Below are 27,213 nucleotides of genomic sequence, written 5' to 3' on the forward strand. Positions count from 1 at the left end.
CTTCAACATTTCCTGTAAAGCAGGTTTAGTGGTGATGAACTCTTTTGTCTGGAAAACTCTTTATTTGTACTACAATTCTGAATGATAACCTTGCTGTGTAGATAACCTTGTTTCTCATTGTGGATTTTTCCCTTTCAACACTTTGAATATATTGTGCCACTCCTTTCTGACCTGCAAAGTCTGCTGAAAAATTAGCTGATAGTATTATAGGTGTTCTCATGTATGTAACTAGTTGCTTATTTCCTGTTGCTTTTAATATTTTCTCATTAATTTTTGACGTTTTCACTATTTTTGTATCTTGGTATGAACTTCTTTGGGTTCATCTTTTTTGGGGCTGTCTTTCCTTTTTTGGATCTGGATGTCTGTTTTCTTGCTCAGGGCTCTCTTTCGTTTTTGGACCTAGATGTCTATTCCTTGTCTGTTTGAGCTATAACTTCTTTAAAGAAGTTTTCTGCTCCTTTCTCTTTATCTTCTCATTCTGGGACCTGTAAAATGCAAGTGTTAGTACCTTTGATGTTATCCTGAAGGTCTCTCAAACTATACTCAGTTTTTTTTTTTTTTTTAAGATTTTATTTATTTACTTGATGGGAGGGTGGGGCAGAGAGAGAGAGGGAGAAGCAGCCTCTCTGCTGAGCAGAGAGTCCGATGTGGGGCTTGATCCCAGGACCTTGGAATCATGACCTGAGCTGAAGGCAGATGCTTAACTGACTGAGCCACCCAGGTGCCCCAACTATCCTTGGTTTTAAAAATTCTTTTTTCTTTTTGCCATTCAGTTAGGGTCATTTCCATTACCCTGTTTTCCAGATTGCTGATCCATTCTTCTACATCCTCTAATCTGCTGCTGATTCCTTCTAGTATATTTTTCAACTCAGTCATATTGTTTGGCTCTGATTGGTTCTTGTTTTATATTATTTATCTCTTTCTTGAAGTCTTTGCTGTGTTCATCAGTTCTTCACCTGAGTTTGGTGAGCATCTTCATGACCATTACTTGGAAGTCTTTTTCAGGGAGATGGCTTATCTCTTTTTTCATTTAATTCTTTTTCTGAGGTTTTATCTTATTCTTTCATTTGGAACATATTCCTCTGTCTTCTCATCTTGCCTCTTTGTGTTTGTGTGTTTTAAGTAGATTAGCAGCATCTGGTCTTAAAGGAGTGGCCTTCTGTAGAAGGTGTACTGTGGGGCCCAGAAGTGCAGTCCCTTGCTGGTCACCCAAATCAGGAGCTCCAAGGGTGTCCTTTGTGTGTTCCCTCCTGTTTTGGGTGAGCCACAACTGTTGTGGCCTAATAGTAGATGGGAGGCCTTTTAGGGGAGCACCAGTTAAGGTGGAGGTGGCCTGGTGGGTGTGGTGGGGTGGGAACTACTTTGGGTGGGGGATGCCTTCCAGAGTGCAGAGAGTTGAGGAGGACAGGTCTGCAGGGGAATACCAGGATGGGGCTAACAGTGCTAGCTAGGTAGATGGAGAATGTCAGAAGTCTTTCTCACCAGTACTAGGCCAGCTAGGTAGGGTGAGAAAAATGGCATCTGCCAGTGCTTCCATTCCTGGAGAATGTTCCTTCAGTTCCCTGAACCTCTGGCACATGTCCTAAAGTTAGTCAGTGAATCTGCTTCATATATGGCCTGGGTACTTTCAAACTGCTGCCTTGGCACTGGGTCTTAGAGTGAGTGTGTGCATGGGTCTTTTAAGAGTGGAATCTTGGTTTCCTGTAGCCCACTTGCTCTCTTGGGATTAAGCCCTGCTGATTTTCAAAACTGGACATTTTGGGGCCCATCTTCTTGGTGCAGGTTCCTGTGGCAAAGTTACCCCCATGTGGGGTTTGAACCCTTCACAGGGAGGACCTCCCTGCATGTGCTATCCCTCCCACTTGTGGGCTGCCATGCTGTGGATTTGGGTCCTGATTAGACCACTTCTCTGCCCCTCCTGTGCTTCTCAGTGTGACTTTTTCTTTCTAGCTGTGAAAGAATTGTTCTGTTACTCTTCAGGTCATTCTCAGACAGAGTTGTTCTATATGTAGTTGTAGTCTTGGTGTGTCTGGGGAGAGGTGAGCTCCAATCTGCCATCTCCATCCTCCTGGGAAGCCATTGTTTCTGTCTTTAAATAGACCTACACAGCATCTTACCTTTGAAGGTAAGGGTCATTTTAATTACATTCTTCACTAACAAGAGAAAGTTAAAGGATTAAAGGACAAATCTCTATTTTTAAAAGCTGAAATTGGAACCATGCTTTTGCATTGGTGGTGAAGAGAAGCCTGGTAATTTAGGACTTGAGGCTTTATATTCTGAGTCTTTCAGTTCACGGTCCTTTTTTTAGAAGTAGCTGGTTTTTATGCCTGCCGAGAAAGTTATCTATAGTAGAATGCAGTCAGTTTTTTAAAAAGAACTTAGATATAGTAAAATAATTTAGATGTTGTCAGTTCAAAGTTGAATAACTTGACACAGTAATTGAAAAGGATAGTGATGGAAGAAAGAATAAAGTACAGCTGTGCATCTTCAAATAAGAGAAGAATCAGAACAGTTGTGGATGACCGACTTTCACTCATGTGAGTGAAAAAAACTCACTGAAATACTTCAGAATAAAAACATTAAAAAATGGACTTGACAGCATCAGTGGCTAATATAACTTAAACCATGTATCTTTTCCTGCTAATTAATGAGTGTGTTTTTTTAGTCATTAAGGATTTCATCACATCCCTTGCTTTTCAAGACTTTTTAAAAAAAGATTTATTTATTTTTAGAGAGAGAGCATGAGAGGAGGGGTAGGGGCAGAGGGCAAGGAAGAGGGAGAATCTCCAGCAGACTCTCTCCTGAGCATGGAGCCCAACTTGGGATCGGATTTTATGACCCTGAGATCACGACCTGAGCTGAAACTGAGTCTGATGCTCAACTGACTGAACCACCCAGGTGCCCCTTTAAGACTTTTTTATAACTTCTGTGTGAGATATAATTGTAAGACTCATCGATTAAGAATTTTTCTTTCAGACCCAGGCTTTTTCCTATTGTTGGTATCACATATCTCCTGTTTAGGATTCTTTGTTCATTTCTAAGAAGTTAACTTTATTTTTATTTTTATTATTTTTATGTTTTAGAGCTGGAGGGGACAGGGGTAGAGGGAGTGGGAGAGAGTGAAACTGAAACAGGCTCCACACCCAGGTGTGGAGTATGATCCGGGCTAGATCTCACAACACTGAGGTCATGACCTGAACTGAAATCTAGAGTCAGAGGCTTAATTGACTGAGACACCCAGGAGCCCCTGCTTTACTTTTAAATTACTCTGAAGATTTTCTGATAGGGCCATCTGTCGAAAATAGCATCTTTCTTTGTTATGTATAGTATTTCTACAGGGAAAACTCAAAACATACTTTGCTTCGATGTTGCACATGTTCATTTTCATCCTCCTTGAAGGGCCTGTTGCTTAATATGCTCATCACTTGTCTTTGGTGACAAGGTAGATAGGAAATAAGAGAGACAGCCCTTGGAAGAGGTGAGCTGATAGGCCTTGAAGAGCTGAAAGCTTATCAGTGGGTGAAAACAGCAAAGCATCTTTTCTTTATGCAAATTCCATCTTACAAGTAACTGTACTCTTAAGTTCGAGACTCTACTAGAAACTTGTGTAGAAAGTAGTTCATCTCCCCACATACGGCACTAGGCACAGCATCAGAGCTATCCATGTCTGCTGATCACATCCTGTTAAGATCTGAAGACCCACACACCCAGTGAGTCACTCTAAATAATTTATGGATGAGAGAATGCCCTGTATTCACATATTACCCGGGGATATTGTCTTTGGGTAAATTCATTTGTCTCTTTCAAGTATATGTACACGAGTGATAAAATCATACTAGTTAGCTAACTGCTGAAAGTATGATTTTATTTGGTTTTGTTATTTGCTGTTTGTAAATGTAAGCCTTTGTTATTAGATTAGAGAAGATGAAAATGATTCTGCAAATAGTCAGTATCATCAAGCATGAAAGGAACTGAACACTGTCTTCTTACCTTCACTGTGGTGGGAGGACAGATTGGTAAAGTCTTTCTAGGGGCAGTTTTATAACTGTTGTTCAGATTTAAAATACATATGCTCTTGGACCTAGCAATTCTACTTCTATTTCTAACTCCTAATTCTACTGCTAAGTATGTCTGAGGAAATAGTGGGCAGGTGGGAAAAGATATGTGTATAAGAATTTTAACATTTGTTTATTTATTAGAGAGAGCAAGCATATTTGCTGAGTGGGGAGGGGCAAAGGGAGAGAATCTCCAGCAGACTCCTGGCTGAGCATGGAGCCTAATGTGGGGCTGGATCCCACGACCATGATACCATAACCTGAGCAGAAACCAAGAGCGGTATGCTTAACTGACTGAGCTCCCTAGGCACCCTGAATTTTACCATTTATAATGGCAAAAAAAGGGGGCGGGGAACAAGTATTTTTCAATAGAGGATTAAATTTTAGCACTTCATACAAGGGAATATTATGTTACTGTTAAAAGGGACATTTCATGTTTCTAGGCAATGGCATTGAAAAACATTTGTTATACACTACTACATGAGAAAAAAATTACAGAACAATGTGTATAGAATGATCCTACTTTTATTTTTATAATATATATTTATGGATGTATGTTTTAAAGTTTGGTCTTACATAAAATTGTTGTTTACACTGGTTATTTTTTGTGGGAGGATCTCTCCAATTCTAATTGGTACATTTCAGTATGGTTTATAATTTTACATAAAGTTGTATTGCTTTCATAGTTAAATAGTCAAGATACTTACACTATGAAGAACAAAAAAATATATACCTTCAGAATAGGCAGTATGCCACTGCTCCTTGTACAACACCCCTTCCTTACTGGGCTGGCTCTCTAGTATTTGAAGAAGTATATCACGAGTGATCTCAAAGCCATTTTATCTAGTCTGGCCCATTTTCTGTCTGCAGTGAGAAGATTGCTCACCTCTGGCATCGTGATTCAGGTGTTCCCACTGCATGATAATGAAGCCCTGAAGAAGCTTGAGGACAGCTGGTACACGCGGTTTACTTTGAAGTATCAGCCCCTAGGTATGTGTCAATACCTGTTCTCGTAGGGAAGAGGAAGGACTACGAACCAGATGTCATGATTCAACAGTGGCATATTTCTCAGCACATTGGGTAGATGTTTAATGCTTTTCTGGGCAAGGCTCTGTGGGCAAAAATTGGGGTCAGATAAGATGGTGTCACTGGTAGGGAGGAACCTCTCTACCCTACTGCATGACCTATTTAGTAATTTATTTTATTTCTAATAGCATTTCAGATGGGCTGAATGGCAAGCTCTCCTTAAATTTCACCAACAACACAGGCTATTCGGAGTGGCCTTCATGAGTACATGTCCGAGTTGGAGTAGAACAGATTTTATGAGAATTTCATTTGACTGTAAATATCTTGTATTGGAAAATTTCTGTTTCTTTAGAGCTAATCATTTGAGCAGACCAAGCTGTGCTCATTTTTAGGGGCAGACTAACAGGCCTAGTTTGTAAGTCTCTTGATGTATATTACTGAATCTATGCATTTTCTCTGAATATAGTTATAAGAGTATCTATTAGTTTATTTGGTATGTGTTAGCATTACTGTATGCAAACTGACTTCAGAATGAATGTTCAGGTTTTTTGGCTTACTTATGTCTTACTTATTTATTTTTTATTTAAACATTTTTTTTAAGATTTTATTTATATATCTGACAGACAGACATGGCTTACTTATGTTTTTTAAGCATAAGGATTATTAAGCTGTTAGATTTTATGACAAGCATTGCTATCCATATTTCAAGGGCATTTCTCTTTTGATTTTGTTCAAAGGAATCCCTCTAAAATAATTTTAATTCCAATTTCCATTTCTGAAAACAGCTACTATAATATTGTCACAGTAAATAAAAATCTGTTTTTAAGATGAAAATTTGAAATTACATTTTGAATTTTCTCTTGAATTTTTTGAAAGGAAAAGTTCATTTTTGATAGTTCTAGGTAATACACTAGTTGTTTTGTGTTACACTAATTGACATTTGTATGGCATCTAGATGTAGTAAATTTAAGTATTGCCTCTAGGACTTGTAGGTGATAGTATCCAGTAACTGCTTAGAAAGTGAGGGGAAAAGTGAGTTGAGGGTGGAGGCTGAGCATGGTTGTGGTGGAGGGCGTGAGACTTTGGGGAGTGCTGGGACTGGGGATAGCAGGTGGGGCACAGGCAAATCTTGACCTTCCCCTTAAAATCAAAAGAGGGAGGTCATGTGATTTTGGAGACCAGGACCATGAGCACCTTTTTCTGTAGTTGTTGTTTTTCTTTTTCATTTTTTGGATATCCTTTAACCTGATTCAGATTTGAAGTGACCTGATCATACCAACTATTTTATCATGTTCGTGGGTTAGTTGGAAGAATAAGGATGGGGGAAATAGCTTATCCCAGTTTACTCTGACCTGTCTGCATAGACTGATCTGACACATTATCCTAAAGTTTTAACTGCATGAAACGAACCAAGAAATAATAACCCCACTATTGCACCTCCCCAGCCCCTGCATCACACCCTGGTCCCAGGGCGGGATGCATTTACAGCCCAGGCACTCCCCAGGTAGATGCAGCTGGCAAAGGATGGAGTGTTTGAGAGACCCGTTTTGAGTTAGCTCATGTTGTGTTTACAGAGTATTTAACAGTGATGTCACTTGTCCCTTCTTTTGCCCAGTTCTTATATGAAGGTATAGATAAATGTGTCCCGGGGCTGTTCTAGAAGTTAATGTGTAGAATATACTTTTGAATAGCTTTTCTTCAGTGTATTGAATCATTTGCCATGGCACATTGATGAAAATTTATATTTTTGGACAGTGGGAGCAGATACTGCGGATAGAGTCTTCTTTGAAAAGAACATCTATAGCTATGATATTAAAGTGAGAGAAAGGTAGAGAACACAAACCCCCAAATTAAAATGGCTCATTGGCTATGACTGAGTTTAGGCTAGGATCATGGATATTTGAGACAAGCCCCTAAATTTTTCTTTGGGAAGAGGGCATCCATCAGATAAGGAAGTAAAGAGGAAACAGATCCTGGGTGCCTTTCAGAGCAGCCCCAGCAGCTATGACCTGGGCTCTAAGCTGGGGCAGGTATTGGGCTCAGTCTCCAGGCAAATGGGGTCTTGGTACTGCATGGAAGATAGATTTACCATTGTACACTGATTGGGAAATGAGAGTATTAAATGATTCCTCACTTAACTGCAAAAATAAATAAGTTTACTTGAAATGGTGAAAGTCTTTGGTAGTCTGTACTTATGGTCTTCCCCCCCCCCCCTTTCATTGTAGACCGTATTCGTGGCTACTTTGGGGAAACAATCGCTCTTTACTTTGGATTTTTGGAATATTTCACTGTTGCCTTAATCCCTATGGCAGTCATTGGGTTACCTTACTATCTGTTTGTGTGGGAAGACTATGATAAGTACGTGATCTTCGCCTCCTTCAACCTGATCTGGTCCACAGTGATCCTGGAAGTATGGAAGCGTGGCTGTGCCAGGATGACCTACAGGTGGGGGACACTTGTCATGAAGAGACAGTTTGAGGAGCCTCGGCCGGGATTCCATGGGGTCCTGGGTATCAATCCCGTCACTGGTAGGGAGGAACCTCTCTACCCCAGCTACAAGAGGCAGTTGCGCATTTACCTGGTCTCTCTGCCCTTTGTGTGCCTCTGTCTCTATTTCTCCCTGTATGTCATGATGATTTACTTTGACATGGAGGCTTGGGCCTTGAGTCTACACGAGAGCAGTGGATCGGAGTGGACCAGTATCCTGTTGTATGTTCCCAGCATCATCTATGCCATTGTGATTGAGATCATGAACCGCCTCTATCGATACGCTGCTGAGTTTCTAACTTCATGGGGTAAGACGTGATGCTTGCATTTATGTCTTATTTGCCTATAGGAAATGTTGCTTGGATCATAGGATTCCCATCCCTGCTGCTTTGCAAAGGCAAGGAGATGTTGCTGTGAACTCACTATAGAGACATAAGGAGGAATTCATCAGCTTTGTGGGTTGTGATGCTCTCATCTCCTGGTTATCGTGGCAGTCACAGATGAATGTTGGTTACTGCACTCCATGTGCCCTGCTAACTCTTTGTCCGTGGTACCTCATTTTCAACTCCTCAGGACATTGTGAAATGGAAGTTATGTCACCATCTTAGGGATAGAGAGTTAAACAGTGTTCGGGCAAATTGTTGAGCCAGGCTAATCCACACCTCTCTGTCTAAAACCTGTGATCCCAATACTATAATTTTGTATTTTTTGCTGGGGTAAAATAGATTGAATTAACTTCAGATACTTTGGCTAGTTGTACTATGTCTGGTGTCTGAGAGCTGATGGTCTAGTGGTTTAGAGCACCAAGGACTGCCACTGGCCTTAGTAGAGCGAGTACTCTTGTGTATATATACATCTATGGCAAAAGGGGAATGGGTATAATTTAAAAATGGTTGTGACTGGCCATTCACTATTTAGTCACTCAAACAAGCAAATATGCACTGTTATTCCTTAGGAAGAAGTCTGTATCTTAACTTCACGGACTATAAAGATATTTAAGTTATTTTTATCAGTCATTTAACAACTACTATTTATTGAGTGCTTTCCTTCTGCTGAAACTGGACTGAAGTTTTTTTTATTACTTCTTATCCTGACAGTGATGTTGGTAGGAGGGGGCGTTAGCAGTTTTTGTAGGCAAGGAGGCTGAGTATCCCGAGGTTAAGTGACTTGCCCAAAGACAGACAGTGGCTGAGTAGCTGAGTGGGGTTCCGGTCCAGACGAGCGTAACACCACCTTTCTGAAGAATCTTCTTAAGAATCATCTTTGTTCTTTCACCTGGCTGTCTCAGGGCCTGTCCTGTGTCTCCTTTCCCTAGCTGGGGACGGAGATTTGAGTTGCCCTTTAAGTTAATCCTTGTAAGACACACATACGAAAACTTTACTGCCCTCTTTAGTGGTTGCTCTGTTTTATTTATTCAGGGTCTTTTCCTGGGTGGCTGTCTATGGGATCATTTGCCAATTCTTCCCACATTTCTTCGTTGTAGTAATACTTTAAAAATAATTACAGAACACAGTGCTCTTGCAGTACTGTGAAAAATGTGTCCCAAGTGTACTTTCTTCCTGTGAGATGTTGTGGGTTAAGTGGCAACCGTGAATGGCAGTCTGGCACGTTCACTCACTGAGGCTCTGTTGCCTGACGTCTCTGGCTCAGCTCATCTGCCTTCACCCCACGATGGCCTTCCCTACTGTGGTGTGCTTATGTAAGAGAAATTTCCTCTCCTTTCCAATATTTTAGAGAATCACAGATTGGAATCTGCCTACCAGAATCATCTAATTCTGAAAGTTTTAGTGGTGAGTATAGTTTTTATATACAAATCCATTTGAATTTTGAAATCTATATTAGTTAATAGGAGGATAAATAGGAAGCCTGGCTTCTAATTTACAGTATTGGATAGTTACTATATTTTGTATAGGCAGGGACGGATTGATTAAGTGAGTTTACATATGCATTCTGTAGTCTTACTACCTATGTGTGTGTTGTAAGACTTCAAGTATAGAAATTAGTAGTATAGCCAATTTCTAGTTATTTAAAAATATAATTAAACGATGTTATAGACATATTTCTGTTCTCTTCCTCTTGGTGACTTCTTCGTTTCACTCTTCAGCAATTCTTCCAATTCAGTTCAGTGATGGACCATTACATTTTTTGAAAGAGGTAGCATTAGATAAATCAATAATTTTGTGAAAGAAATTTCCAAAGTCTAACATTTCCTCAGCATGTTTTAGTGGGTAGGAGGAAAGACATGGAGAGAAGGCATGGTGTAACCTGCTTGCTCTTTGTGTAAAAGCTCACACATTTTGCCTCTTTTCATCATTATAAATAATAAATACCTACTTGGAAGCCTCTCATTTATCAGGAGATTATCTCAGCCACTAGTAACATAACTGAGGATCAAGAAAGGTGCAGAAAGAGTCCTCTGAACTCTCAACTGTACATTACTCCTAAGAAAGAGATCCAGAGAAACAAGTTTTTGTTCCAGCTACAGGAATCATTCTAAGAAGCTTATTGATCTAGTTTTTCAAGCTTTAACAGATTAGAAACTACTGAGAGAAAGGTGTTTAGGTTTCTGGAAGGAGGTAAACTTAGAGAGGCAAGAGTGGTAAAGGAAATGGAAAATTTTTCATAAGTAGGTAATAAAAATTCAACAGTTTTAGCAATTTGGACATTAGAAAAGGTCCAAGCAGTCATACATATCTAAAAAGTCTGTGAAGGCCTCAGGCTAGCACTGGAAATAATTGATAGTCCAAATGCCAGTGTTGTCTGGCCATCCTGGAATCTCTCTGTGGTGAAGGGGAGTGCCAGGCTTGCAGGAGGGAAGCACTGCTAGTGAGGACTCTGGAGAGATCCCCCTTGCCAAGTCCACACGACTCTTCAGATGGACAGGGGTTGCGGTGAGGTGGGGGGAGCAGGGATTGAGCCCGCCCCGGCTATCTGGGCTGCTGGTTGAGGGTGGGAAAGGCTGGTGTGTTGGAATGTGGTGGAGATGTGCTGGAACTGTCCTGGCCTCCCAAAGCAGTTGTCCTCCAGGCTCTAGGCAGGTACCAGAGTCCTCCTTTGCTCACTGTGATGTTCTTTTCAAAGTTTATGGACATGCTTAGAGAGGAGGAATAGGGAGAAACAAGTATATGCCATCTTGTCAGGACTGGAAGTCCCCTCATTACATTTTTAATGCTATATTATAGTTTTGTTGAAGTACTGTAAAGCAGTGTGAAATCTTGCTCTCTCTCTTTTTTTTTTTTTTTGGCAGTTCAACTTTCTGAATTGTTTTGCTTCGCTTTTCTACATTGCATTTGTCTTAAGGGATATGAAGCTGTTGCGTCAGGTGAGTGAATAGCAGAAGGTATCCATCTTACAGGTTTTAGAGGTGCTTTCTTATATTCAGGGAATGTGATTGCCTTCACATTATTATTTTTACAGATAAAACCTTACATTTTGTATCTTTCTAAGCCAACTCTAAATAAAAAACCATTAGCAATTGCACTGTATATCATACTCAACTGAAAACACTTGTAAAATTAACCATGTAGTACTGGAAAATAAACTGTTCACCTCAAAGCTTGTAAAAGCAATTCTAATGAAGAAAGCGTATTCCTTAATTGAAGTTTTGTGTGTGTCCCAGAGTGAGGGGTGATTTATAGGACTTTAAATACATTTCATTTTGAAATGAATAAGTTGTCAAACTTTTGAGACCAGCAGATCCCATGCAGTGCTGTGTCTTTTCTGGAGTGTTTAAGAAGTCTGCTATTTACTTTGGTGTGTTGCCATTCTTGGACCACAAATGCCAGGGAATGATAAATTGAGTACAAATTATTGCTATCTAAATTATCTTTTTTATAATTGAGCCAGCTATCAGTAAGTGCTATTCCTTCTTGGTTTTAATATACTGTGGTTGTTAGTAAAAAATATCAAAAGCTTAGGCTTCATAATAGTGTTTACATGAGAACCTGGGATCATTTTTTAGAAAATTGTATAATCAGAAACAGAAGATTTTGTAGTTATGGTTCTAACAGCTTTCATAAAGTAAAATTAAATGCTCTGTTCTTAAGAACACTGGAAATAAGTCAGTCAGAGAAATATGATCTCACTGATATGAGAAATTTGAGAAATAAGACAGAGGATCATAGGGGAAGTGAGGGAAAAATGAAACAAGATGAAACCAGAGAGGGAGACAAACCATGAGAGACTCTTAATCTCAGGAAACAAATTGAGGGTTGCTGGAGGGGAGGGGCTTGGGAGGGATGGGGTGACTAGGTGATGGACATTGGGGAGGGTATATGCTATGGTGAGAAAAAAAAAGCCAACATTACATATATTGCTGCTCTTTTTCAAAATTAAAAGTTCAGAATAATACATTTTGAAATTGGTAAGTTGGATATACATACTGTCTTCTGTCCTGCCTTTAGTGTATTAGTAGGGTATGACTTCTCATTTCTAGTACCTTAGAGAGTCTCTTTTTTAAATAGGAGATAAGGGATGGGGATAGGGGAGGACTTTTTAAATAATATAATTTTAATACCAGCAAAGGTGGTATGTGATGGAAACACTCCTGTCCATCTGCGGTAAGTAGAAATTGATACAGCATTTCAGGAACCTACTTAGGCAGCTTTGCCAAGAACCTTAATCCATCCCTAGTAGATCATCAGAGATTGGGCCAAGAATCATGGTACACAGTTATCCAGGGGGCGGTATTTATAGGAGTGAAGGTTGGGAATAATACAGTCAACAACAGTCTATGGGCTACTTGTATTTTTACCTGTGACTGGAAAGAAATATCCTAAGATGTTAGTTAGCATGGTTGCATCATTCATATAAGGAGGGAGGATGTATTTGCTTTATAATTTTTTTTTAAGTTAATTTTTTTTAAGTTTTGCCAAACTACTTTTTTTTTTCAAAGTTGCCAATATCATGTAGATTATTATGTTGTAGCAAGGATGAGATGACAAAAAACACAATTTTAAGTAAAATTGTTCCCCTGCCAACTCATAATTGATTTGTTTCTTATTATAATCTTATTTATATTATAACTTTTTTGTATTTTAGTGTGTCTTAACTGAAAAAAACAGTAAATTGGAAACATTATTCTAGCACCTAGCTTTTTCAACCCTAGTTTTATTAATAGTGTACTATTTGTTGAAGATTCCATTTTTATTTACTGCGTGATTATACAGATTCCATACAAGCTACATTGCCAAATTTCATTTGTGTGTTTCTTCTTAGAGCTTGGCTACTCTCCTTATTACCTCCCAGATCCTTAATCAAATTATGGAATCTCTTCTTCCTTACTGGCTCCAAAAGAAGCACCATGTGCAGGTGAAGAGGAAGGTGCAGGCCTTAAAAGCTGACATTGATGCTACATTATATGAACAAGTTGTCCTAGAAAAAGAAATGGGAACCTACTTGGTAAGTTTGAATATTGCTGAATTAACCATTGACTCAAAGGGAATGACAGTCATACACTGAGCGCAACAAATGTGTATAACTCACTGTCTCAGATGTGGCCACTTTCCTGCCAGTGTCCTCACCAAGAGCTATGTTAAAGCTTAAAAAAAAAAGGTGGAACTGGGCATTGAAATGTTGCTGTATTCCATCTGAATTTATGCCTACCAGCAGCAGAGGGAGTTTGGCCGATTCTGTTGCCGCTCTGCAGAGACTTGAGGGCCATTGCTGCAAAGATGCTAGAGCCGGGGAGGGATGAGAAGGCTGTGGAGGGGCAGCACTGGCTGGCTCAGGGTGCTGCCTACGCCTGGAGGAGACTGAAGCCTGCTGCTGAACTGGAGGGCCTATCTGCAGATTCATTTCTAGCTTAAATTACTTAGTGGCATGGTAAATATGACAGAGCGTGTCTGAGTTCACCAGGGATCTGCTGGCAGTGTGGCCACTTGTAACAGTGAAGCATCTAGCTTCTGAGACCCGCCCATACGTTCAATGGGTAAGGGGTGTCGGGCCCCGTCTGCCCCAGGTCACTGTTTCTGTATCCTATACCTTCCTTCTCAGCTTGGGACTCTCCTGAAGGAGACAGACCCTGCAGTGGTTCATCAGGGAGGGTCCGTTACTGGCAAACTCTCTTAGTCTTGTCTTCCATCTTGGTGAATCGTCTTGTGAGTTTCTCGGCTCACGTGCCTCTTTTTCTGATGTGCATGCAAGTTTTAGTTGATACGTTCATCTTAAGGAGGAGTATATTCTCTCTCTGCCCTATTCTCTCTCACTTTTCCCTGCCTTGTTTACACAACTGTCCCATGAGCTGTTAAGTCCTTAGTCCAGACCTGGGCATTTGTAGCCCAGAGCTGCCGCCACCTTGTGATGACCTTGGAGATTTTGGAGAGCCAGTAGGTAGTGTGATGTGGACCCAAGCTGTAGTTCTAGAGCAGCAACTGTGGCTTTTTGCAGCTCCCTTTCAGGGACAGTTCCACTGTCCTAGCTCCTGGTTTTGTGCATATGGCCTTACATTTTTGGCACTTCATGACATCCGATAATACCTTTATGAAGGAAGGTAAGATAAGCATGGCTTTTCCAGTTATGTAGCACTGGAGTGGGGTACCTTTGTCCCCTGCCCCACAGATGCAGATCTAGATGCCACTGTTAGCCAGGCTCCGGCTTACCACCTTGCATTCTGTTCCATTTCTCAACTATGCAGCTGTTTTTCTAATTTTTGAGTGGCAATATGCCTGTGATGAAAATACATGTATACACACTAGCATTTTCTGTCACTGCTCTTTGGGAGAGAATGTGATTCAGAGTATAAATTTATAGCACACTTGACCAGTAACACGATTTATGCTTATTCGTGAAGTGTCAGAGAAAACACAGGAGTGTGTGTACATATACACACACACAACACAGAGGCATGTGCACTCAGGACGAGTTAAAGGAACACATTTGCACAGTGGGATGCCATCATGCCTGAATTGGTTGAGGGCTAGCTTACTGTGTCCTAAAGACTCTGTCTGATTCACACTGCGTCCGAATCCTTTCCTTGCTTGTTCTGGGGACTGGTATTTCTGACTGTATATATTTTTCGTCTTTCCACTCTTTTATGGAAGACAACCAGCAGTCTTTCCCCACCAAGCTCTTTATTCCGTTGCCTCTGCATCTCCTTTCATTTTTACATGCCTCTTTTTCCAGGGCTCACCTGGAGCTCCCACATCTCCCATTTCCCCTTCTCCCTGCCCCACCTGTCAGCAGCCCCTTGTCCCAAACCAAGCAAAGCTTCACACTTCTCCTGTTTGTGTCCTGTCTTTCCTGCCCCTCACAGTTTCTTGAAATAATTCTCTATATTATTATCATCTCTACTTCCCTACTTCTCTTCCTATAATCAGTTAGAATCTGCTTCCATCTCTTTTTCTTCCGAATTATTTGGGCAAATAACATCATCCCCTGAAGTACTCCGAATCAAATTCACACTCTTCTCTAGACCAGTTTCTTCTCCTTTCCTCCTGGCTCAGTGAATGATACATCATAATTCAAACAATGTGCCCCTTGCCCCAGAAATTTTAATTCATCTAAGAATTGTAGAATCTTAGACCCTGCCAGAATCTTAGACCTTCCTTTTTTTGGCACTTGATGACATCTGATAATACCTTTATGAAGGAAGGTAAGATAAGCATGGTTTTTCCCATGTTAATAAAAGGGAAATGAAGTTCTATGTTCTTAATCACTTGGCCACTAAATCAGGAACAAAATTCAAGACTCTGCTTTTCCAGTTCAGTCTTCCTGTCATTGAACACAGGCTCTCTGTTGTGAAGTGAAGGAAGGAGAGCACTAGTTTCTCTTGCAGTCCTGGGTCTGTGCGTGAACACTGGGGTTGGCAGTGCTACTTCTAGGGTTGGTTGCAGAATCCTGTGTGATCTGATATGTTTCGCCCTCCTCCTCTCCTATATGTCCTCCTCTACTCTCTTCACTGGACTGACAATCCAATATATGTTATTTCAACTCTCTCCATATATTGGGAGAGAGGGGACATGCTTTTTGGTCACATTTGATCTAGGTCATTGTTTCCTATGCACTGATCCTTCCCTCTTGATGTATTTTTCTCCTCACTGATATCAGTGAACTTAGACCTGTGTTTTCTGTAAAGCTCATCTTGACTGCTACATGAGAATCTAAAATAATATTACCAGGTTTTGGGGAAAAAACCCAATCCAACTGAAACACAAAAAACATTGTAAAAGTAATACTTATTATGCACTATGGGAAACTTGGATAATGCAGGACAGAGTAAAAATTATGGAAAAAGAAAACCTCCATAATGTCCCCACCAGGGGTAATCTGCTAGGGTCTTCTGACCCTGCTGTCAGCCATAGGGTAAGGCCGAGTCATGCCTCGGTCTATACTGTGTACCACTCCCCCTCACCTGTGAACAACCAGTTCCCATCCACCTGCATAAGTGCATGAGTATGAATTTGCATGGTGAGTACTCCAGTCAGAGCAGCATATAGCTGCACAGTAAATGAGCTGCCTTCTAGTAAGACAGACATTAAGAAATTCGCTAAAAACATAAACGAGTGTTACTCTTTACACTGAACGTTTTTGTCTTAGAAAATGTACTTACTTTTCAAGCAGTATTTTATTGTTGTTAATGTTTTTATTTACATGAATCAATGAGACTTTTTTTTTTTTTTTTTACAGTTTTGAGTTTTAATTTCAAATATGGTAAACATCATTAGGTAGAACTCCTACAAACAAAAGACCTTTGGTGTCCTCAGTCATTTTTTTTTTTTAATTTAATTTTATTTTTTCAGTATTCCAAGATTCATTGTTTATGCACCACACCCAGGGCTCCATGCACTACATGCCCTTCTTAATACCTACCACAGGCTTACCCATCACCCTACCCCCTCCCCTCCAAAAACCTCAGTTTGTTTCTCAAAGTCCACAGTCTCTCGTGCTTCATCTCCCCCTCTGATTTCCCCCATTTCACTTTTCCTTTTCCTAATGTCCTCCATGTATTCCGTATGCTCCACAAGCAAGTGAAACCATATGATAATTGACTCTCTCTGCTTGACTTATTTCACTCAGCATAATCTCTTCCAGTCCCATCCATGTTGATACAAAAGTTGGGTATTCATCCTTTCTGATGGAGGCATAATACTCCATTTTATATATGGACCGCATCATCTTTATTTATTCGTCTGTTGAAGGCCAAGATGACTCTTTTCACAGTTTGGCAGTTGTGGCCATTGCCGCTATGAACATTGGGGTACAGATGGCCCCTCTTTTCACTACATCTGTATCTTTGGGGTAAATACCCAGTACTGCAATTGCAGGGTCATAAGGGTAGCTCTATTTTTCATTTCTTTTTTTTTTTTTTTTTTTCTTTTTTAGGCTATTTTTCATTTCTTAAAGAATCTTCACACAGTTTTCCAAAGCGGCTGCACCAACTTGCATTTCCACCAACAGTGTAAGAGGGTTCCCTTTTTTCCACATTCTCTCCAGTAATTTTTATTTATTGTCTTGTTGATTTTGGCCATTCTAACCAGTGTAAGGTGGTATCTCAGTGTGGTTTTGATTTGCATCTCCCTGATGGCTAATGATGATGAACGTTTTTTCATGTGTCTGTTAGCCATTTGTATGTCTTCTTTGGAGAAGTGTCTGTTCATGTCTTCTGCCCATTTTTTTTGACATGATTATCTGATTTTTGAGTGTTGAGTTTGAGGAGTTCTTTATAGATCTTAGGTATCAGCCCTTTGTCTGTAGTGTCATTAGTGAATATCTTCTCCCCTTCTGTGGGTTGCCTCTTTGTTTTGTTGACTGTTTCCTTTGCTGTGCAGAAGCTTTTTATCTTGATGAAGTCCCAAAAGTTCATTTTTGCTTTTGTTTCCTTTGCCTTGTCCTCAGTCATTTTTAAGAGTTTAGAGCTTCAAAGACCAAAAAGCTTGAAAACTGTGAATCTGAGATAACCTCCCTGCCTTTTTTGTTTTTCAAGTCATTGGCTTTGGTGCAGCCAGTTGGTCCCCTTGTTTCCTGGTAAGATTCAAGCTTAGCAGTTACGGAAGGTACCATTATTATACCCCATTAGGAGGCATGATGTCAGGTTGTCCCCCCCCCCCCCGCCGTGGGGCCACCTTGTTCTATCCCTTGATTGACCTGTTGATAAGCAGATTGTAGAGGTGGTTTTTCACTTTGTAATGAATCTACTGCTAGATACTTTGAGACTTTCCTGTTTCCTTTTATTGGTACCCTTAAAAAATAGTTTTTAATTGGTTGTTGCTAGTACATGGGAATGCTGTTGATTTTTGTAGGTTTTATCCAGCAACCTTGCTGAATCCTGCCATTATTTCCAATCAACTTTCTTGGATTTTCATGTCGACGGATATTTCAACTGTAAATAAATAATGACTGTTTTCTTTCTTCCTTCATCTTGATAGTTATTGTCTTTTGGGTTCACTAATATGTTCAGTATAATTTGGACAGAATTAGTTACAACAGGAATCTTTCTCTTGTTCCTGATTTTTTTTTTCCCCTCATCATTGAGAGTCATGTCACATGTTTCTGGTAGATAACTTTTTATCAGTTTAAAAATGGTTCTTTTCCTGTATTTACTAAGAGTTTGTATTGTGAAGGATGTTAAATTTTATCAAATTCTTCATTTATTTCTTCTTTTGAGATTATCATATTAAATAAAGTGTTTTCATTTTTTTTTTAATATTTTCATTTACAATAATAAATTTCCTAATGGAATACCATGTTACATTTAAATGATTAATTCCACTTGGTAAGTATTTTCAAATATATATTGTTATATTGAATATGTCAGTATTTTATTTAGGATTTCATGTCACTTAATAATTTTCCTTTCTTGATCGCTGAGGGCAGGGTACCCATGCTATTTATCATGGTAGCTCTTAGCATATTATGTCAATATAATATGGAATAAGGAACAGTTTTAGAAGAATGGCCAGCCTTGATGTCTGTGTGCTGCTTACTTGCCCTCAGTATACTTTTTCTTTGTCCTGTACTCAGCATAGGGAACTCTCAGACATGGTGTTTCTCCAGGGCTGGTTTTAAGGAGCCAGTGGGATGAATCACCTGAAACCTGAAACTTTTTTTCATTCATTTAATAAATAGATGTGTAAAAGTCGTTATAATTTCATAGCAAGTATTGTTAATGACTTCTTTGTTTTTAAAATTTTGGTTGGTTGGTCCTTGCTAACTTGCAGCTAATAGGGTAGAGTGTTTCTTAGTTAATATATTTTTGTTTATGTATGCAGTTATTTACTTTGTTGAATTTGCATTTTTTTTCTTTCTTGTTGTTGGGAGTATGTCCCTGATTTGCTAAATTTACTGGCTTTAAAGTGCTCAGCAGTGTTAAGAGTACTGATAAAGTGTTAACATGTGCATACGACACTCACTTGATGTGTGAGATAGAAACAGAACGTGTGGTGTGCTGCTGTGTGGGGGTAGGGACTCCCTGGGTGCTGTATGCTAAAATGCCAAGAAGACTTGGGCATGCCTTCTGGAGGCTGCCTAGTGGCACATCCAGGAGAATTTGTCTCTACATCTCTGCAGAGGCCCAGCCTTGTACTGTCGGAGCTGAAACAGTGGTTTTGAAAGCTGAATGGGGGCTATCAGGATTTCTTAAGACTGAATTGTGGTAAAAATGGCTTAATAGCTAAGATTTTCACTCTTTCCTAACTCTTGATTTCTACACTTTGTAGAGAGATGAATCGATGCTATATCGGTCGCTATATTTTAAAACCACATCTATATGCTGCAACACAGCATAAGGAAATACATAGTAGCAAATGCAACCAAAGAGTGGTTTAGAAACTACTCACCACTGAATCTCCAGCTGAGCACCAACCCCCCGCCTCTCTCTGCCTCACCTCGCCCCCAGCCCAGCTCTGGAGGCACCCATGAGCCTTGAAAATAGCCAGAGACTAACTCAGAATCCCTGGGTTCCTGCTTTGTCCACATACCCAGAGCATCTGGAGGAAGCACGTTCTGCCATTCCCAGTACTTATGTTTCGGTATTTTCTATTTTAGTGAAATACAAAACAAGAAAAGAAACTGACTAGGAGTGGAATCTGACCTACACTAAGCTCAGCTACTGAGCCTAATATACGTGTCTTGGTGAAAGATGGACTCTGAGATACCATAATAATAATTATAATAACTCATTTTAGAATTATTCTATATAATATAGAATATATAGAGAATATAATATAGAATATTTAATAATATGTAAATATTTACTTATATATTTTTATGTAATTTATCAAATTTATATAATTTATTTATATAATTACATACTCTTTTTAAAAAGATTTTATTTATTTATTTGACAGAGAAAGAAGGATCACAAGTAGGCAAAGAGGCAGGCAGAGAGAGAGGGGGAAGCATTCTTCTGCTGAGCAGAGAGCCCGATGTGGGACTCGATCCCAGGACCCTGAGATCATGACCGAGCCACCCAGGCGCCCGGGAGAGAGAGAATCTTAAGCAGTCTCCCTACCTAGCACAGAACCTGATCAGGGCTCAGTCTCATCATCATGAGATCATGACCTGAGCTGAAATCAAGAGTTGGCTGCTTAACTGACTGAGCCACTCAGATGCCCCTGAATATAAATTTCTTATCAGCTATATGATTTGCAAATATTTCTTATCGTTCTGTGGGTTAGCTTATTTTCTTATTTTCTTGAGTGTCCTTTGATGCATAAAAGTTTTTAATTTTGATGGAGTCAGATTTCTCTCTTTTTTGTTGCTTGTTCTTTTGCTGTCATCTCTAAGAAACCATTGCCTTAGAGATTTACTTACTCTTAGAGATTTACTTACTCCTGTGTTTTGTGCTAAGAATTTTATAGACTTAGCTTTTACATTTAGGTCTGACCCATTTTGAATTAATTTTTGTAGATAGTATGAGGAAGGAGTCCAGATTCATTCTTTTGCATGTGGATATCCAGCTGTCCTACCACCATTTGTTTAAAAAAAAATCAAAGATCTCCAGGCCCACCTTGCTCCCTCTGGTCCTGGGAGTGTATGCTGTTTTTTGTTTTTTTTTTTTTTTTTTTTTTATGTTCTACAGAGCTGGGGAGTAGGAGATGAGACTAGAATAACTTAAAATGCCAGAAGATTGAGATGTTTGTTATGAGTGTATGCAGCCAGAATTGCTACAAGCCTTTGGTTAATTTCCAGAGTACCCGAAAAATTGATTCTGACACATTTTGCCATCTTTTCTATTCTCATAGAGGGGCAAAGTTCTGGAGGTCCTTACTCTTCCATTTTCACTGACATCACTGATACAGGAAAGACATTAGTTTCGAAGCCAACAGCCAAGAAAGAATTTTTGAGATGTCTTTAGTGCAAAAAGGTGGTTTTATTAAAGCATGGGGACAAGATCTCTGGGCAGAAAGAGCTGCACGGAGGGGATGAGGAGTGACCCATTATAAACTTGCAAATTGGAAGGGGGTTAAGGATAGCATAAGCCTTCTATGTATTTTGGAAACAAGGTTTTCAGGATCCTGAGGGGGCTAGCTCTTGTTAAGAAAAGGCCATTCATCATTGTTTAGTAAGCCTTCAGTCATTAGACCCTTCAGATATATAAACTTGGATCTTATGCTTGGAGGATGATTGCCAACATGTATCTTGGCGGGGAGGGGGGAGAGTGGTGAGATAAAGGAAGTTTCCAAAAGAATTTTTATGTTAAAGTAGACTTTACAGCATTCTGGGGGTTTGGGACTGATGTTGCCTTTTGCCCTTAGCAAAGTATTAATGTTGAGGCAGCTTAGTTCTTAGAGGAAGGTCACTCTGCTTATTTTAAGGACTTGTCAATGGGCTGTAAGTAGTGAGGAAATTTAATAATTTTTATTTTGCCTTTGTTTTCCACATCATCACCACCTCAGTTTTTTATTGGAAGGTCAGGGACTGAGATTCTGGGGTACCCATGGTGTGAGGGGGCAGTCATGCAAGATTTTTTTAATTTAATTTAATTTTTCAGTGTTCTAAGATTCATTGTTTATGTACCACACTAGGTGCTCCAAGCAATATGTGCCCTCCTTAATAAGATTTCTAATAGTGATATTGAATCATTTCTTTTCAGTTGATCAAGAGCAAACATCTTTAGCTTTGCTGTTATTATGTAATAATTCAGTGATTTGGCACAATGAAATGAGTAGCTAAGTCATTTTTTCATTCTTTCAGGAACTTAAATATAAAATTGCTTTTGAATTTATGTAAAATCTGTTGTTGAGAAGAAGAAATTGAGAGGAATTCTGAGATTTTTTTTGGTTGGAGGCCAGTGTCTTGGGTAGTATAACGTTGTTCCTGTTATATGATATTAAAACAATGCCTTTTTTTTCTTGTGGTTTACATTTTCAGGGTACCTTTGATGATTACTTGGAATTATTCCTTCAATTTGGTTACGTGAGCCTTTTCTCCTGCGTTTACCCACTAGCAGCTGCCTTTGCTGTGTTAAATAACTTCACTGAAGTTAATTCAGATGCCTTAAAAATGTGCAGAGTCCTCAAACGGCCATTCTCAGAACCTTCAGCCAATATTGGTGTATGGCAGGTAAAAATTTATTCCTTTGGGGGAAAAAATTAGCAAAATGGGACCTTATGATTAAAAATAAAAGTGCTCAGGAGAGATTTGGAAAAATTGGATGTTATCCTGTTTATTTTTATTTATTAATTTTTTTGGCCACAAACTAGCTGTGTGATTTCACATAGTTACTAACTTCTTCTGGACCTTGCTTTTCTTGTTTTTAAAATTAGGGATGGGGCGGGGGGAGGTAAATTATAATTTTTATGACCCCTTTCAGATGTAAAATTCTAATAGTTTTCTAGGAAAGTAGCCAGCTGGGATTTTACCCTCTGGATGGTAAAGAGGCCCTCCCACTGCAGTGTCAATGCAGATCATGTGGGGAGCCTGGACTTCCACACTTACCCAGGAATAATGAGGTTCCCTTTCTAGTTTCTGCTGCAGTGATCTCAGATAAAGCCTAATGGAGAGTCAGACATTTCACCACCACCCATCACAGCAGAGGCCACATGGGAGTGCACATGAGCCATTTGTACCCCTCCAAGCAAAAGAGATACCAGTGGGGAGGTTAGTGGGAAGCCAGGACTCTGATCCCTGTCCAGTAATAATAAGGATCCCATCCCCCACTTTGGGTGTCAGTGGTGTCCAAATGGGCAACCTAACAAGATGTCACTTCTTTCCCTGCTGGAATGATGTCAGAGGAACCAACTAAAACAAAAGTTTTAAATAAAATGTAGAATCTTATAACACCCAAAATGTCCAGGGTTCTATTAAAAAATCATCATACCAAGAACCAGGATGTTACCTCCACCAAAAAAGGTGATATAGTCAGTAGATGCCACAATCAAGGTATCAGATGTTAGAAATATCAGACAAATATTCTAAAGCAGCTTTGATAGAATGAATACATCTAAAACAGATGGAAAAATAGAATATCTGAGCAAAGAAATAGAAGATATGAAGGAGAGGCAAATAGATATTTTAGAAGTGGAAAATATAATTAAAATAAAAAACTCAGGGGCACCTGGGTGGCCCAGTGGGTTAAAGCCTCTGCCTTCGGCTCAGGTCACGATCCCAGGGTCCTGGGATCGAGCCTGGCATCTGGCTCTCTCAGGAAGCCTGCTTCCCTTCCCCTCTCTCTGCCCGCCTCTCTGCCTACTTGTGATCTCTCTCTGTCAAATAAATAAATAAAATCTTAAAAAAAAATAAAATAAAAAACTCAGTGGATGAGTGCAGGAGCAGAATGGAAGGAGTAAAGATCAGAAACTGGAAAACAGTGCAATAGAAATGATTCAGTCTGAATAGCAGACAAAAAATAGCCAAAGTAAATACAACCTCAGAGACCTGCATGACTCTAACAGAAAATCTAACATTCTTGCTGTCGGTGTTCCAGAAGGAAAGGAGAAAGGAGGGGCTAAAAAATATTTGAAGTAATAATGGCCAAAACTTTTTGATTTGGTAAGAGAACTAAAACTACAGATTCAAGAAACTGATTGAATCGCAAATAGAATAACCCCCAAAAGTCTGTGCCAAACACATTGTAACTAAACACATGAAAGCTAAAGACAAATACTTGAAAGCACCAGGAGAGAAATGACTTGTTACCTACTATGGGGAAGACAATTAGAATGACAGCCAGTTTTTCATCAGAAACCATGGAGGCTGGGGTGCCTGGGTGGCTCAGTGGGTTAAAGCCTCTGCTTTCGGCTCAGGTCATGATCCCAGGGTCCTGGGATCGAGCCCCACATCGGGCTCTCTGCTCAGCAGGGAGCCTGCTTCCTCCTCTCTCTCTGTCTGCCTCTCTGCCTACTTGTGATCTCTGTCTGTCAAATAAATAAATAAATCTTAAAAAAAAAAAAAAAAAGAAAAGAAACCATGGAGGCTGGAGTCAAGTGGCATAGTATCTTTTAAGCACTTAAAGAAAAGTTCCATTAATACAGAATCCTATATTCAGAGAAAATATCCTTCAGGATTAAAAAGAAAATCAAGACACTCTTAGATGAAGGAAAACTAAGAGAATTTGTTGCCAGAAGACCTATCCTAAAAGAATAGCTAAAAGAAACTCTCTATACTTAAGGAAATGATAAAAGAAGGGACCTGGGAGCATTAGGAAGAAAAACCATGGTAAGCAAAAATACAAGTAAACATATTAGACTTTTCCTGTCTTGAGTCTCTAAAGTTATATATGACAATTGAAATAGAAATTATAACACTATCTAATGATTCTAAATATCTGTGGAGACAATACTAAGAAACTATACGGAAAGGTAAAAGGAGGTGAGGTTTCTTTATATCACTCAAACTAATAGATGACGACACAAGTAGACTGATTATTTATAGACGGTCCCCAACTTACAATAGTTCAAATTACGATTTTTTGACTTTACAACAGTGTGAAAACAATACGTATTCAATAGAAATCATACCTCATCTTTAATTTGGATCTTTTCCTAAGCCAGTGGTATGCAGTATGATCCTCTCTCATGATTCTGGGCAGCAAGCTGTATAGTCATAAGGGTCAACAGCCAATACACCTAGAACTGTCTGTACCCACACAACCATTATGTTTTTTACTTTCAATACAGTGTTTAACAAATTACATGAGATATTCAACGCTTTATTATAAAGTAGGCTTTGTGTTAGATGATATTGCTGAACCATAGTCTAATCTAAGTGTTCTGAGTACATTTAAGGTAAGCTAGGCTAAATTACGATAATTCGGTAAGTTAGGTATATTAAATGCATTTTTGTCTTACAATATTTTAAACTTATAGTGGGTTTTTTGGATATAACTTCAATCAAGGAAGATCTACATAGATGCACACACAATATAATATGAAATATATGTAATATATAAAGCATATCTATATAATCATATGTGTATGTAATGTAATACCTAGAGCAACCATTACAAAGCTACAAAAAAGATACATTCAAAAACAGATAAATCAAAATGTAGTTCTAAAAGATGTTCAAATAACCCACAATAAGACATGACAAGTAAAACACAGAAATGAAAAAACAGAAGGAACAAATGGAAAACAAAGAAACAGCAAACTAAAGTCCTAACATATCAATAATTATATTAACTGTAAAAAGTCTAAAGATACCAGTTAAAGACTGATATTGGCAGAGTGGATTAAAACACATAACCCAACTATATGCTGTCTGTAAGAAATTGAGTTCAAACATAATGCTATAAGCAGGGTAAAGGTAAAAGGACAAAGAAAAAAAAAAACCCATGTATAGATCTGTTAATTGGAAGAAAGCAAGAGTGGTTATAATAGTATCAGATAAAGTAGACTTCAGAACAAAAAGAAATTAACAGAGGAACATTCTATGTTGATAAAAGAGTAAAATTACCAATAAGACATAGCAATCTTAATGTATATGCCTTGAGCAACAAAATTTTAAAATTATGTGAACCCCAAATTTATAGAACTAAAAGGAGAAATAGATGAATTCACAGTGATAGTTGGAGACATCAACATTCCTCTCTCAACAGTTGACAGAACAAGAGCTAGAAAGTCTACAAGGGTATGGAAGAACTCAGCACCATAACCGTCATCAGATAACAATCTAATTCGTGTTACAGAGCACTCTGCTCAACAATAGTAGGGTACACATTTCAAGTCCTTACAGAACATTCAAACTGGGGAAACAAACTTTAGAAATTGAAATCATATATAGTATGTCTCTGACTATAGTAGAATTAAACTAGAAATCAATAACAGAACGATAACAGGGAAATATCTAAATACTTGAAGACTAAGTGACACATTTCTTAAATAATCATGGAGTCAAAAGAAAGTGTCAAGTGAACTCAGAAGACACTGAAAACGAAAAGACAGCATATCAAAGTTGGTGAGACATAGCTAAAACTGTGGTGACAGGGAAATTTGTAGCATTAAATGCATACATTGGAAAAGAGGAAAATGTTACAAACAGTAATCTAAACTCCTACTTAGGAAACTGGAGACAAAGAAAACCAGCAGAAGCAGAAAGAATAAGTAGCATTAAATGCATACATTGGAAAAGAGGAAAATGTTATAAACAGTAATCTAAACTCCTACTTAGGAAACTGGAGACAAAGAAAACCAACAGAAGCAGAAAGAATAAAATAATAGAGTACAAGTCAATGAAATGAAAACCAGAAAAATAATAGAGAAGATTAATGAAATTAAAGAGTTGATTCTTTGGAAAGAGCAATATAGTTGATAAACCTCCAGCAGGACTAAAGCAAGAAAGAAGAAACAACCATTATAAAAGTGAAACAGCAGATATCACTACAGACCCTTCGGATATCAAAAGTATAAAAGGGACTATTACAAGCAACTCTACACATACAAATTTTTAAAAAAGATTTTATTTATTCATTAATAGAGGGAGAAGGAAAAGCAGGCTTCCTGCTGAGCAAGGAGCCTGGTGTGGGACTCGATCCCAGGACCCTGGGATCATGACCTGAGTCGAAGGCAGACGCTTAACCAACTGAGCCACGCAAGCATCTCTATACATACAAATTTGACAACTTGGATAAAATGGACCAATTCTTCCAAAACACAGACTACCACAACTCACCCAATGTGAAGTAGATAATTTGAGTAGCTCCATAACTGTAAAGAAATTGAATCTGTAGTTACAAATTTCCAAAAAAGAGATGCCCTGGCCCAAATGATTTTACTGGCAAATTCTAATTTAAAGAAGAATTAACACTGATTTTATACAATTTCTTCTAGGAACAGGACATGGGAGTATTTCCCAATTCACTTTATGGAGCTGGTATCAGTGTGATAGAAAACCAGAGAGAGTATGAAAAAGGAAAACAACAAACCAAAATCCCATGTGAATAAATATATAAAACATCTTAATAAACTGTTAGCAAATATAATTCAGCAATCTATAAAAAAAGGTATGGACCATGACAAGTAGGATTTAGTCCAGGGATGCCAGCTGGGTTCAATATAATCTACCATATTCATAGTCAACATGATTATATCAATCAATAGATATAAAACATTTGACAGAATCCAATATTCATTTTTGAAGACTCAGAAAAATAGAAATGGGGGTATTTCTTTAACTTGGTAAGGAACATCTATTTTTTTAAAAAATCTAAAGCTAGCATCATACTTCTTGGTGAAAGACTGAATGCTCTCCTTATAAGATTAGGAAC

General features: G+C 38.8%; 1 protein-coding gene across 9 annotated transcripts in view; it reads left to right on the forward strand.

The window, feature by feature from the left end:
- The window catches only part of ANO10 (anoctamin 10), a 222,547-nt gene that overhangs the window by 28,731 nt on the left and 166,603 nt on the right, over positions 1-27,213 (forward strand). For 6 of the 9 annotated variants that reach the window (XR_014310393.1, XR_014310394.1, XM_082725973.1 and 3 more), the window contains 6 exons: positions 4,926-5,045; positions 7,307-7,876; positions 9,303-9,358; positions 10,816-10,890; positions 12,786-12,968; positions 21,879-22,070. Coding sequence is in view for 7 of the 9 variants with exons in the window: in XM_082725973.1 (XP_082582099.1) it covers positions 4,926-5,045; positions 7,307-7,876; positions 9,303-9,358; positions 10,816-10,890; positions 12,786-12,968; positions 21,879-22,070 (1,196 nt within the window). In the remaining 2 variants the exon portion in view is untranslated. The remainder of the gene's footprint in view (positions 1-4,925; positions 5,046-7,306; positions 7,877-9,302; positions 9,359-10,815; positions 10,891-12,785; positions 12,969-21,878; positions 22,071-27,213) is intronic. The other 3 variants (XM_082725977.1, XM_082725975.1, XM_082725978.1) reach the window with 1 other exon arrangement.

This window comes from Mustela nivalis (assembly GCF_964662115.1).
Source record: "Mustela nivalis genome assembly, chromosome: 1".
Lineage (NCBI taxonomy): Eukaryota > Metazoa > Chordata > Mammalia > Carnivora > Mustelidae > Mustela > Mustela nivalis.